The 13098-nt window shown below is 39.0% G+C and overlaps 1 protein-coding gene across 1 annotated transcript in view; it reads left to right on the top strand.

Moving 5' to 3' along the window:
• LOC115210956 (uncharacterized protein F13E9.13, mitochondrial) overlaps positions 1–13098 on the top strand; it is a 155041-nt gene that overhangs the window by 130976 nt on the left and 10967 nt on the right. The window contains exon 5 of the mRNA XM_029779760.2: positions 9596–9723. Coding sequence (XP_029635620.1) covers positions 9596–9723 — 128 coding nt within the window. The remainder of the gene's footprint in view (positions 1–9595; positions 9724–13098) is intronic.

Genomic DNA, 13098 nt, shown 5'->3' with positions numbered 1-13098 from the left:
ATGTATCTGTGCATGTGTATGTATGTATGTATGTATGGCCGATTCAATGTAATTTTTTACACATACTTACACACACACACACACATACATACACACACACACATACATACACACACACATGCAGACATACATATACACATACACCGAGTAAAAAATTATATATATATATATATTAATTTATAAAAATATGGTAAAGTAAAAAAATTACTTAACCACACACCGAGCTTTTTAGAAATAGCAGCCAAAAATTTCTCAACTGCAAGAAAAAGTCTCCCAGACAATGCATACTCAGAAATAATTCACATACGTATAAGAGAAAAACAACGAAAAATCACATGGATTCTCCGATATATGTTATAAAAATATGGATTCTCCGATATAATTTATAAAAATATGGTAAAGTAAAAAAATTACTTTACCACACACAAAGCTTTTTAGAAATAGCAGACGTGCTTATAAGCCGTCTTCAACTACGTCACAAAACTGCTTTCAACGTCACACTAACAGATCGCAGTAACGTTTTAGATATGAAAACAAGCAATCTCATTGGTTAAAATTCGCAGTTTTAATCTACGATTAAAGTCATAAAATAGATTTTTCTCAAATAAACTAGTTTCAACTGGCGAATAAACTAGTTCCACTCTATGAGTACACAAAGTTTCAAATTATTTAGTTAACTAGAAAGATCTGGGGTCCTGGCCACAAATTTGAAAAGATCCGGACAGTATTCAAAAGTAATACAACACTTCGCGAATATCTCCTTGGAGTAAAACCACCAATAGAAGAGAATATGACCAGAGACTGCATGTGCTCCATCCCATGCAGCTGTGAAATACAAAGGTGAAACATGCCGCCTCCTCAAAATAAGGGTAGACAAACATCGCAAAGCAGTGACACGAGGAGATATTGATAAATTGGGTATAATTGATCATGTATGGAAAAACGGAGACCACCTCCCCTGTGGGATGAAGTTAAAATAATAGACAGAGAACACCATTGGAAAATACAAAAACTAAAAGCAGCAGCAGATATGCTAGGACACAACAACCTCCTAAGCAGACCGAGTGCAGATATGAACAGCATATGGGAACCGGTATTAAGGAAGGATAGAAAAATATTAGAGTTATAAGCCCTAAAAAATTCACTCCATAATTGTCCATGGGCATATGGCGTAGTGGTTAAGAGTGTGTGCTACTACCCCAAGATTCCGAGTTTGATTCCAAGCAGTAACCTGAACAACAACAGCAACAACAATAATAATAATAATAACATCGAAAAATACCCTAGGAATGAGAACCCAGGTTCGAAATTTCCCCAAGACACTTGAAGAAGGTTGGAGAGTAGCTGAAACATTGTGTTAACAACAAACAAGATGAAGACAAATAGTCGTCGAATGTAAATAATGTAAATAAGGTTCCTGATTTAGACCCAAAGCTAAAAACATTAAGGAGAGAGGTTTAACTCTTTAGTATTTAAACTGACCATATCTTGCCCAAATTCTATATTCAAACAAGCCAGATCTGGCCTCTTACACCTACCCTACCATGTCATTATAAAAATAAACAATCAAATGATGATCAAAATCTTGAAGCAACAAGATGATGCAAGATTAATTCACAACAAGGTAAATAAATAAGCATTACATTTGACAGAACAATCCGAATGCTTAAAGGGTTAATTGATATCATCAGCACTTTATTGATACTTTATTTTATTGACCCTGAGGGGAATGAAAGGTAAAGTCGACTATGGCAGGATTTGAACTCAAAACATAAAGGGCTGAAAAAATTACCACAAAGCATTTTTCACAATGCTCTAATAGCTTTGCTAATCTACCTAATAGAAATAATTCATTCTAAGGATACAAATCCTGAAATTTTGTGGGAAGGTGTTAGTCAACTAACCTGACACACCACCATCACCACTACCACAGCTCAACTGTTATTTATTTTATCGAGCCCCAAAGGATGAAAGGAAAGAACAACCTGAGTGGGGTTCGAACACAGAATGTAAAGCTGGAAGGAATACTGCTTAGCGTTTTGTGTAGCATGCTAACAGTTCTGCCAGCCCATTGCCTAATAATATAAAGGGGACCCCAACACCAAAAAAAAAAACCCAAATAAATTGATAATATATTAAGAGAAATAAAATTAACTAAGACTTTGTTTCTGCAAGACAGTGGATCAAATTTTCTTAGAAGAAATGCTTTACATCTCTCTTTCTGTGTGGTAAGATGCTTGCTTCTCAACGACATGGGTCTGGGTTCAATCTCACTACGTGGCATCTTGTGCAAGTGTCTTCTACTATAGCCTCGGGCCAAGCAAAGCCTTGTGAATGAACTTGAAAGACAGAAACTGAAAGAAGTGTGTGTGTGTGTGTGTGTGTGTGTGTTTGTCCCCCACCACTGCTTGACAGTCAGTGCTAGTGTGTTTTTGTCCATGGCTGTGTGGTTAGGGAGCTTGCTTCCTAGCCACATGGTTTCGGGTTCAGTCCCACTGCATGGCACTTGGGTAGGTGTCTTCCACTATAGCCCCGAGCCGACCGGAGCTTTGTGATTGAATTCGGTAGGTGGAAGTTACTGTCGTGTGTGTATGTGTGCGTATAGCTGCTCAGTGCCTCTCCGAAAGAGAGAGAGAGAGGGAAACATTATTGGTTCAGCAAAAGAGACCGATGATCAAATAGGTACCAGGCTTAAAAACTTAAAAAGTACTGGGGTGGATTCATTCAACTAAAATTCTTCAAAGCGGTGCCCCAGCGTGGCCACAGTCTAATGACTGAAACAAGCAAAAGTATACTCTCTTTTAGTCCAACAACCCCATGTCTCCCTCTCTCTCTCTCTCTCTCTCTCTTTCTATCACTTTGTCTCTCACTCCGTCTCTTTCTTTTGTTCTCTCTTATTCTCTCTCTCCCTCTGTCTGTCTCTCTCTCTTTCTCTCTCTCTCTCTCTCTCTTTCTCTTTCTCTCTCTCACTTTCTCTCTTCCAAGTTAACAGAAGAAAGTATTGGTTAAAAGACAACACTGAGTTATGAACATGAGTTTAATATTCAATGATAGAAGAGTGGCTGTGTGGTAAGTAGCTTGCTTACCAACCACATGGTTCTGGGTTCAGCCCCACTGCGTGGCACCTTGGGCAAGTGTCTTCTACTATAGCCTCAGGCCAACCAAAGCCTTGTGAGTGGATTTGGTAGAGGGAAACTGAAAGAAGCCCGTCGTATATATGTATATGTGTGTGTGAGTGTGTGTGTATATGTTTTTTTGTCTGTGTTTGTCCCCCCCAACATCACTTGACAACTGATGCTGGTGTGTCTACGTCCCTGTAACTTAGCGGTTCGGCAAAAAGAGACCGACAGAATAATTACCAGGCTTACAAAGAATAAGTCCTGGGGTCGATTTGCTCGACTAAAGGTGGTGCTCCAGCATGGCCGCAGTCAAATGACAAACAAGTAAAAGAGTAAAGGAGTTGAAGTGTAAAAAAAAAAATGTTTTGGGGGTGGGGAACTGACAGTTTGCTTTACATGAAAGATGCATGAATTAGCTTTTAACCCTAACTGCCTTTTTCCTCTCCTGAATAACACTGACACAGGATATGGGGAAATTTTTTGTTTTGTTAGGATACTATTACTAACCCTTAAATTTGAATGAAATGTTGTATCCAGGCTCTATTAGTTTTATAGAAATTGGGTTACTGTGTTCTTCAGATCAAGTGCAGTTCTGAGCACTGAGAGAGATATTGTGGGTTTATTGAAAAAGAGAGAGAGAAAATTCTGTTTTGTGGTGGTGCATCTTTGATCTGTTCTATTTATATTTGTTGTTTTCTTTATCTATACATATGTATATGTGTGTGTGTGTGTTTGCATGTGTGTTTATGTGCGTGTTTGTATATGCGTATGTTTGTGTGTATGTGTGTGAGTTTGGGTGTGTGTATATGTGAGTATGTTTATGCATCAGTTGATAAAAAAAGCATGTAATCCAACAAGGATTATCTTCTAATTTAAACACACACAAATGCATACAATCAGAAGCCTCTCTCTCCCTTCCTCTCTCTCTCTCTCTCTATATATATATATATATATATATTCTTTTCTTTTATTTGTTTCAGTCATTTGACTGTGGCCATGCTAGAGCACCACCTTTAGTCGAACAAATCGACTCCGGGACTTATTCTTTGTAAGCCTAGTACTTATTCTCTTTTGCTGAACTGCTAAGTTACAGGGACGTAAACACACCAACATCAGTAGTCAAGTAATGGTGGTGGTGACAAGTAGAATTCTAGTTGAATGAATCAATTCCATTTCTTTCTTTTCAAAATCATCATAGATAGAAACATCATGCATATTGCACTTTTTCTGGTTGAAATACACTGAAAAATGGCAATACAGCAGTCAAAAAATCGTAAAAAATAGAGATTTTCATAGAAAAAAAAGCACCTTTTTGATGTAAATAATTTTTGGTGTTAACATGGTCCGATTTGAATTTTTTCTTCTACGGAATGAATAGCAAGCCTTCTTCTATCATACTCTCAATTTTGGTCAACTTGCATCGCAGGGTCTCGGAGAAGATAGTGTTAGTTGAAAGCTACCAAACCTGCCATACACAGAAAACTTCAGCTTTATATATAGAGATTTATATACTACCTTTCAAAGACCAACATATGTTTCAGTTACACTGATTAGTCATCATTGCAGTTGCAACCCTATTATAAAACAGTGCAGCCTTTTCAGAGTCTTAACTTGATACCTCTTGGTATGGCCGTTTAACTATTTTCTTTTATAAACTCTGCGCTGTATAATGTAGAGCTCTCCATTAAGTCAGATGTGAACAATCTCTATTTCAAGTTCTTATTGGATAATGACTTTCAGTTCATCATTTCAAAACCTTGTATAGTTTAAATGATAATTATTCATCTATTCTTAGCAAATGTGAATTTCCTCATGTGCAGTTCTTTCTAGAATTTATTACATTGCCCTTGGATGTGAGAATCCTGTAAAATTCTTCTAAATATAGGTTACATCTGTTGGTTCCAGGCCTGTATGGTTTTGCAGTACAAATGTGTGTGCGTATGTGTATGTCTGTATGTATGTATATATATATATATATATATATTATATATATATGTATATAGACGCAGGTATGGCTCTGTGGTAAGAAGCTTGCTTCCCAACCACATAGTCCCAGGTTCAGTCCAATTGCATGCCACCTTGGGCAAGTGTCTTCTCCTATATCCTTGGGCCAACCAAGAAGCCCTACATTCCTCTTATAGCTGAATCACTAGAGAAGAAATTTCAGGTGTGGAAGCAAGGTCCAGAATCAAAAGGCCTTAGAGTTAATCTAGCAAAAACCAAAGATTTAGTAAGTAGGAATGCAGACAAATCACAAATCCCTTCAGGTAGATGGCCTTGCTCAATCTGTAGAAAAGGTGTACTTAGAAACTCCATAAGATGTACTTGGTGTAAGCTATGGACACATAAGAGATACACCAATATCAGAGTAAGGTTAACAGGGAAAATGGTTTTTGTATTTGGAAGGTGAACAAGTACAATAAACACTACAAATGTACAGAAAATAGACTCTATCAAATGTTACCAAGGTGAACAAATTAATAGCAGAGGTGGATGCTCTGAGAGTGTAGCTTGTAGAATAAGAATAGGCTGGGAAAAGTTCAGAGAGCTCCTACTTCTGTTAGTAACAAAGGTCCTCACCTTTGGAGTGAAAAGCAGATTGTATGATGCCTGTACTTGAACAGCCATGCGACATAACAGTGAAACATGGGCTGTGACTGCGTAGGACATGCATAGACATGAAAAAAATGAAGCTAGTATGCGTCACTGGATGCGTAATGTCAGTGTGCATGTACGACAGAGTGTAAGCATCTTGAGAGAAAAGTCGGGCATAACAGGCATCAGATGTGGTGTGCAAGAGAGACAACTGTATTGATATGGTCATGTGATGCAGCCAGGAAGAAGACTACCCCAGGCTACTGTGTCTGTTTTGGCAGGATTTTTATGGCTGGATGCTCTTTCTAACACCAGTTATTCTGCAGAGGGGACCCAGTGCATTTTCCATGGCATTAGTACAGGTGAGGTTAGTTTTGGGATGATTTTTGCAACTGGATGCCTGTCCACATGCTAACCACTTTACAGTGTGAACTGGATGCTTTTTATGTGGCACCAACACTGACAGGGTAACTCACAAGACAAGGAATTTTGAGAGGGGCAGGGGCATTTGAGAAGGTGATCTGGAATCAGGTGATGAAAGGATAGAGTGTGACAGAGAAATAGAGAGACAAAAACAAGTGTCTTGCTATAGAGGGGGTGCTCCAGCATGGCTACAGTCAAATGGTTGAAACAAGTAAATGAATAAAAGAATGTGTATATGTATATATATATATATATATGCACACACACATACACTCACACACACACACACACGCGCGCGCGCACACACACACACACACACACACACACACACACACACACACACACATAACAGACTCTTCCATTGAAGACAGTGTCTGAGTGTTCAAGGAGAAGAAGAGGAGGGGGACATTGGTGGTGGCATCAGGATCTGTGGTGGCAATGCTGGTAATGATGATGATGAGGAGGATAATGTTGATGATTCTATTTTGTTAGTTTGCAGTTTGTATGAAAAGCAGCATGGCGTTGTTGCTTTGCTACTAAAAGCCTGGCAACACCAGGTATCTGTCTAACCTAGAGCTGCTCAACTGTTGCTATTATATCAAAGTAGCAACATCCTGGAGTTTGCTATTTCTGTTGTGCTTTTTATGTTTTAGTTGTTCATGAGTAAACTTTTGGCACAAGAGATTGTTATGTCATTACAGGAGTCTGCAAATGATGTAACCTTCATTTGCGAAAAACAACAACAATAATAATGATAAGAATAAGGAGGAATGGGAGGAGGGGAAAAGGATTCCACAGGATTGAATCAAGTTCTGTGGAGAAAATAGCAGAGATGAGATAATAAAAGGATGAGAGACAGTTGAATCAAAGAAGTGGATGTGATGTTAAGTAGCTAAGAAGTTCAAAGGGTCAAAGGCCATTGTGTGAAAGGTAGAAGAGGAAGAAAAAAAATGATGCAGCATGCTTGTGGACAAGTGGCTGTAGTGTTTTGGCTAGTGAGTCTTTTGTTAATTAGCAGAAAGATCTTCATTTGGATGTAGTCCATTTAGGTTGTCATGTCCTCTTTGGTGTATGTTTTCAAGAACGCTGTTCAATGAAGCAGTAAATGTCTTTTGTGAAGTGTCTAGGTCAGGTATGGGCAACCTTTGTGAGAAGCAGGCTGCATGAGACATGGCTTGTCATCAGGCAGGCCACATTACTGAAAAAAAATTAGTGTACTTTTTCATTAGGCATGCCATTTATAAAGTCCTGCAGACTGCTGTTTGCCCATAACTGGTTCAGGTTGAATGTTGAAGATGCCTGTGTGGTACGGAATTTAAGAAAGTATGAAGGTGATATCATTTAAATAGGATGGTGTGGTGGTGCAAGTAACAGCAAGTGGGGCATAATGATGCAGAATGAAGGGCGTGGGAGACAACCAAATCGTGGGTCACACTGGTGTTGATCACAGAAAGAGCTGCATCTATAAAGTCTCCCATGTTTTGAGGGTACTGTATAGGTGGGGAGATAAAGGAGGCGAGCTGGCAGAATCGTTAGCACATTGGGCGAAAAGCTTAGTGATATTTTTTCTGCCGCTATGCCCTGAGTTCAAATTCTGCTAAGGTCAACTTTGCCTTTCATCCCCTCGGGGTCAATAAATTAAGTACTAGTTACGCACTAGGGTCGATGTAATCAACTTAATCCATTTGTCCTCTCTGTGTTTAACCCCTTGTGGGTAGTAAAGAAATAAGTACTGTATAGGTGGAGAGAGGAGGCGTATGGTTTAGTGGTTAGGGTGTTGGACTTATGATAGTAAAACTGTGGTTTCAATTCCTGGGCCGAGTGATGTGTTGTGTTCTTGAGCAAAACATTTCATTTCATGTTGCTCCAGTCCACTCAGCTGGTAAAAATGAGTAATCCTGTGATGAACTGGTGTTCCATCCAGGGAAGGATATATACGCCAAAGAAACTGGGAAACTGGCCCAATGCTCCTTAAGTAGTAAAGTGAATTAACCCTAGAGGTAGAGAGAAGAGGAATGGTAGAGTCTGAATGTTGTGAAAGTCTCCCAGATGGGCAGGCAAGGGAGAGAGCGAGAGAAGAAGAAGGAACTGTGTAGTGAGAGAAAGGAAAACTAGGAGGTACCCTTGAGGTGTAAAGATGGGTAGTGAGATAAAAGCAAGAGGAAAGTGATGGGTGGTAATAGAGGTAAGCATCAGTTCTTTTTATTTGGTACCAGCACCAACTGGATCACCAAGTACCTTGCAAGACAAGAACCCCCCAGATGGGACGGGAGGGTAGTATTGAGGGGATGTGGCTTTGTGCTAGCTGATAGATTTAAGGTACAGAGATGATGCAGAGACTTGGGCTGGGTGAATAGACAGGATGAAGTGACTGTAGCAATGGTGGAGAGAAATATAGGAAAGGCTTGGGTGCAGGGGTTGCAATAAATATGTGAGTGTGTTGAAGGTGATAACAGGTAAGTGATGATGGAGAGCTGCACAGGGAGGGGAGAGGAGGTGCAGAAAGGAGGTGATTGGTGGGGACAATAAGCAAGAGAAGAAAGGTAACTGGGAGTGGGGAGAAAAGTTAATGGAGAAAACCAGGGGATGTAGTATGTGCCTATTCTGCCCTTAGGTGATGGAGGAAGTGATGAGTGTTAGGAGATGAAATGTAGGGGGAGAAGGTTAGCAAGGCAGAGAGGATGGAGGTAAGCATTACCAAAGGGGTTTTAGGATATCTATTCAGCTGTAGTGGACAGGTTTTCTTGAGTACAGTTAGACATTAGATATCTCAGTCCTTTGTCATCTCCTTTGTAAGATGGAGCATCTTGAGATCATCCTTCAATACTTCATCCCATGTCTTCCTGGGTCTCCCTCTTCCACAAGTTCCATCCACTTTAAGAGAGCAGCACTTCTTCTTGCAACTGTTCTCATCTATGTACATCACATGACCAAACCAGCACACACTCTGAAGAGTTTGTGGTATTACTTAACTGAGATGTTATCTAATGCCTAGTTACTTAATACCCAGTGCAAAACTGATTGGTAATGATATTAGCTGAAACGGATCAGTAATACTGTATATGTTAATTAATATATATAAGTATGTATGTACTTATCATCATCATCATCATCATCATCACCTTCATCATCATCATTTAACGTCTGTTTTCCATGCTAACATGGCTTGGAAAATTTGATCTGACATGGATGATGATGATGATGATGATGATGATGATGATGATGGAATGATCAAATAGTTATAGCAGATTGGATTCTGCTAATGGTAACTGAATACTGGGTGATGCATCAAATACATATCTGTTTTTTTTTTTTTATATATATCTGTATTTTATATAGATTTAATGCTAATATATCCCTGAAATTTCGTTCTCTTCTCTCTAAAAATTTTGTTTATATTATCCAATAAATTAAAAGAATTCTTTTTTTCTTTACAAAATTAAAATTTCAAAACCTAGCTCTCATAGCATTACTGAAGACATTGACATAGTTGAAACTGCAAAGGCTGCAGAATTCTTCTTAAGTGATGGAGTAATTCTGACTGGAACAGCCACAGGTTCACCTGCAGATCAATCTGAACTGGAAGGTAAGCTTCTGTCTTTTTTTTCTTTATCTTGTATCCTTTATCTTTTACTTGTTCTAGTCATTGGACTGTTGTCACACTGGGGCACTACCTTGATAGGTTTTAGCAAACTGCCAAGTTACTGGGATGTAAACAAACCAACACCAACTGTCAAGTGGTGGTGGTGGTGCACAAACAGCAAGACACACACACACAGATACATAATACTTACATGCATGCATACATACATACATACACACACTCTCTTTCTCTCTCTCTCTCTCACACACACACACACACACATGCACTCACACACTATGGGTTTCTTTCAGTTTCCTTCTATCAGTCCCACTCACAAGCTACTTACCACACAGCCACTCCTACACCTATGTATAAGCAAGATCTTATATGGACCTCCAAGGGTCATATCGACCCCCATTGAGAACCAATGCATTAACCGATGTGATATTGTCTTTTTGCTTGTTGTTGTTAAGACAATAATGCACAGTTTGATGGATATTTGGCTGCTATTTCTAGTATGTTGAGTTTCCATATAGAGCAGGCGTGGGCAACCTTTTTTTGAGAAGCAAGCTGCATGAGACATGGCTCATCATCAGAAAAGCCACAATACTAAGAAAAAAAAATCAAGCTAATTTTTCATTAGATGTGTCTTTAATTCTGTAGCATTCAAATTATTCCATCAAATTTAGAGCTTATTTATTCCCATTGTTTTGAATTAATGATGCATGACTTTATAGCTTTGAAATTTCAATGATGGGATTGTATATTTTTAGATTGATATTGTAGGGTAGGTGTGAGAGGACAGATTTAGCTGGACTGAACATAAAACAGGTAGAATGATTAGGCTGACAAGCCACATGGGACCTTTGGACAGCAGTTTGCCTGTGACTAATGCAGTGTCTTCCTTTTTAGATCTATGTTACTTATGTAAGGAGTGGTAACTTACTAATTAAAATCTATAATGGGAAAAAAACATAGTGAATTGTTCTAGTTGATAAAGAAATTTCCTCTTTATAAAAGAGATTTGAATGAGCTACAGGAAAATAAAAACACAAAGACAACAAAGCATTTAAACACCCCATATCGGGGCCCAAATAACCTACCCATTTTATGATCAAACTGGCCATACCCAGCTTCTCACATTTCCCTTACAATGTCATTGTACGAGCTGGCAGGATCATTACCACGCCGGGTGCAATGCTTAGCGGTATTTTGTCTGTTTTTCCGTTCTGAGTTCAAATTCCACCTGGGTCAACTTTGCCTTTCATCCTTTCGGGGTCGATTAAATAAGTACCGATTACGTACTGGGGTCGATCTAATCGACTTAATCCCTTTGTCTGTTCTTGTTTGTCCCCTCTACATTTAGCCCCCTGTGGGCATCGAAGAAATAAAAAATGTCATTGCAAAATTAAACAATCACATCATCAAAATCTCAAAGCTATGAGATAAAGCAGGATTAATTCAAAACAAAGAGAATAAATATGCACTACATTTGGCAGAGTAATCTGAATGCTGAAGGTTTAAGAATCTGACTAACTAAAGGGAATGAAATACGTTTTATAAGCAAGATAAGCAAAAGGAATCTGAATGAATAATAGCATTGAGACTAGAGTAACAAGAAGAATCAGAAAGAAGCTTCTTGTTGTTAACAAGGAAGAAAGCTAATATGAAAGAAAAGATGGGGAGTGGGTGGACATTGAAAATCAAGAACAAAATGCTCACAGAGGTGGAAGAGGGTGGCCTGAGTTGTAATCATCTAAAAATAACAATGAAAATAAAGTACTTAGTGATTAAAAAAAAAAAAAAGAAGAAAAGAGTGACTAATGATAAGGCTTGAGTTAAAAGTAAGAAAATTTTGTAGAACCAACCAACCATTGCCAGCATGGAGAATGGATTTAAAAGAAAGAAAAATGGATGATGTAAGGAAAGAAAGAAATTAATTATGACAACAACAACTACAATAACTGTTGCTAATTTAGGCAGAAAGCTAGCATTTCAAGGGGAGGGGTTAGTTGATAACATCCCCCTCCCCTCCCCTATCCTGCTGTATTTAATTGCCTTATTGCTGGATTCATTTTCCATGTGACAACAGCTGTTCAACATAACTCCACAAGTGAGCAGTGCTCAGACATCCCATGAACACATGTAGCATGGTTTTGTTGCTCTGTGTGCATCTTGAGCAATCCTACCTGACGGTACTTCTGTATCTGTGAAGTTCATCTTGCCCTTGTCGTACCCCCTTTGTAGTCCTACAGATTTAGGAAGGATTTCTGAAAGTTATCCATAGTATAGCTGGCCTAAATGTTCTCCTGAAGAGTCCAGCAAGTTCATCCTTGTTGACACCTAGAGTTTCCTTAAGGGCATCCAATTGTAGAAACCTAGCCAAAACAGACTATGGAACTTGGTGCAGCTCCTGGCCTTGCCAGCTCCTGCCTAACTGTCCAGCCTATGTCAGCATGGAAAGTGGACATTAAATGATGATGACAATGATGACATCATATCCTTACCCCCTGCTGGCCCTTTAGTATAGTGTTGAAGTGAGAGTTCCAATGACTGTATGTCTTGATTGGTAAAGGATGGTGACCTTCCAGATGCCAAGCACACAATCTTGGTCCTTTCTTCACTCTCGACTTATCAAAGAAATCAACTATGGAATTCCATGCCATACCACCAGAGATCACATCTGTACACTACCCAGGAATTTATGTGAGTGGTACAACTTCAGTCTAACACTCTACAGCATGCCAAGCCCACCTCTCAAGGGTCACTGGTACAGATGGCAACATCTGTCCAATAAAACACTTCCATTCCACAGGAAGTGCAAAAGACACTCCAATTTAGTCTGACAGGAAATGAGTTCAGATTCTGCAATGGTACACTTTCTATAAAATAAGTACCAATTTACTAACAGGGTCAATATAAGTGGCTGTATGCAAGATCTATTAGAAAGAAAGTGGGATTTAAGCCAGTATATCTGTCCAAGGCTGAGAGAGCCAAATAGAGCCTGTGACTATCTGCTGATCTCAAACCCTAAGGAAAAAAATAAATATCAACTGTTGCCTTTCATCCTTTCAGGAATGATGAAATAAGTACAAGGCTTGACATTTTTGGGGAGGAGTAAGTCGATTATATCAACCCCAGTACTTGACTGGTACTTTATTTATCAACCCTGAAAGGACGAAAGGCAAAGTCGACCTCAGCAGGATTTGAATTTAGAACATAGCAGCAGACAAAATACCGTTAAGCATTTTGCCCTGAATGCAGGTGATTCTGCTACCTCTCCGCCTTGATGATAATAATAATGTTCTTTTGTGTTAAAGGTAGAAAGCTTGAAATTTGGTGGGGAAGGAACCAGTTAATTACATTGACCCCAGTGTT

This window comes from Octopus sinensis, linkage group LG4 (genome assembly GCF_006345805.1).
Source record: "Octopus sinensis linkage group LG4, ASM634580v1, whole genome shotgun sequence".
In the NCBI taxonomy this organism is placed as follows: Eukaryota; Metazoa; Mollusca; class Cephalopoda; order Octopoda; family Octopodidae; genus Octopus; species Octopus sinensis.
This window is presented reverse-complemented; position numbering and strand designations above follow the sequence as displayed.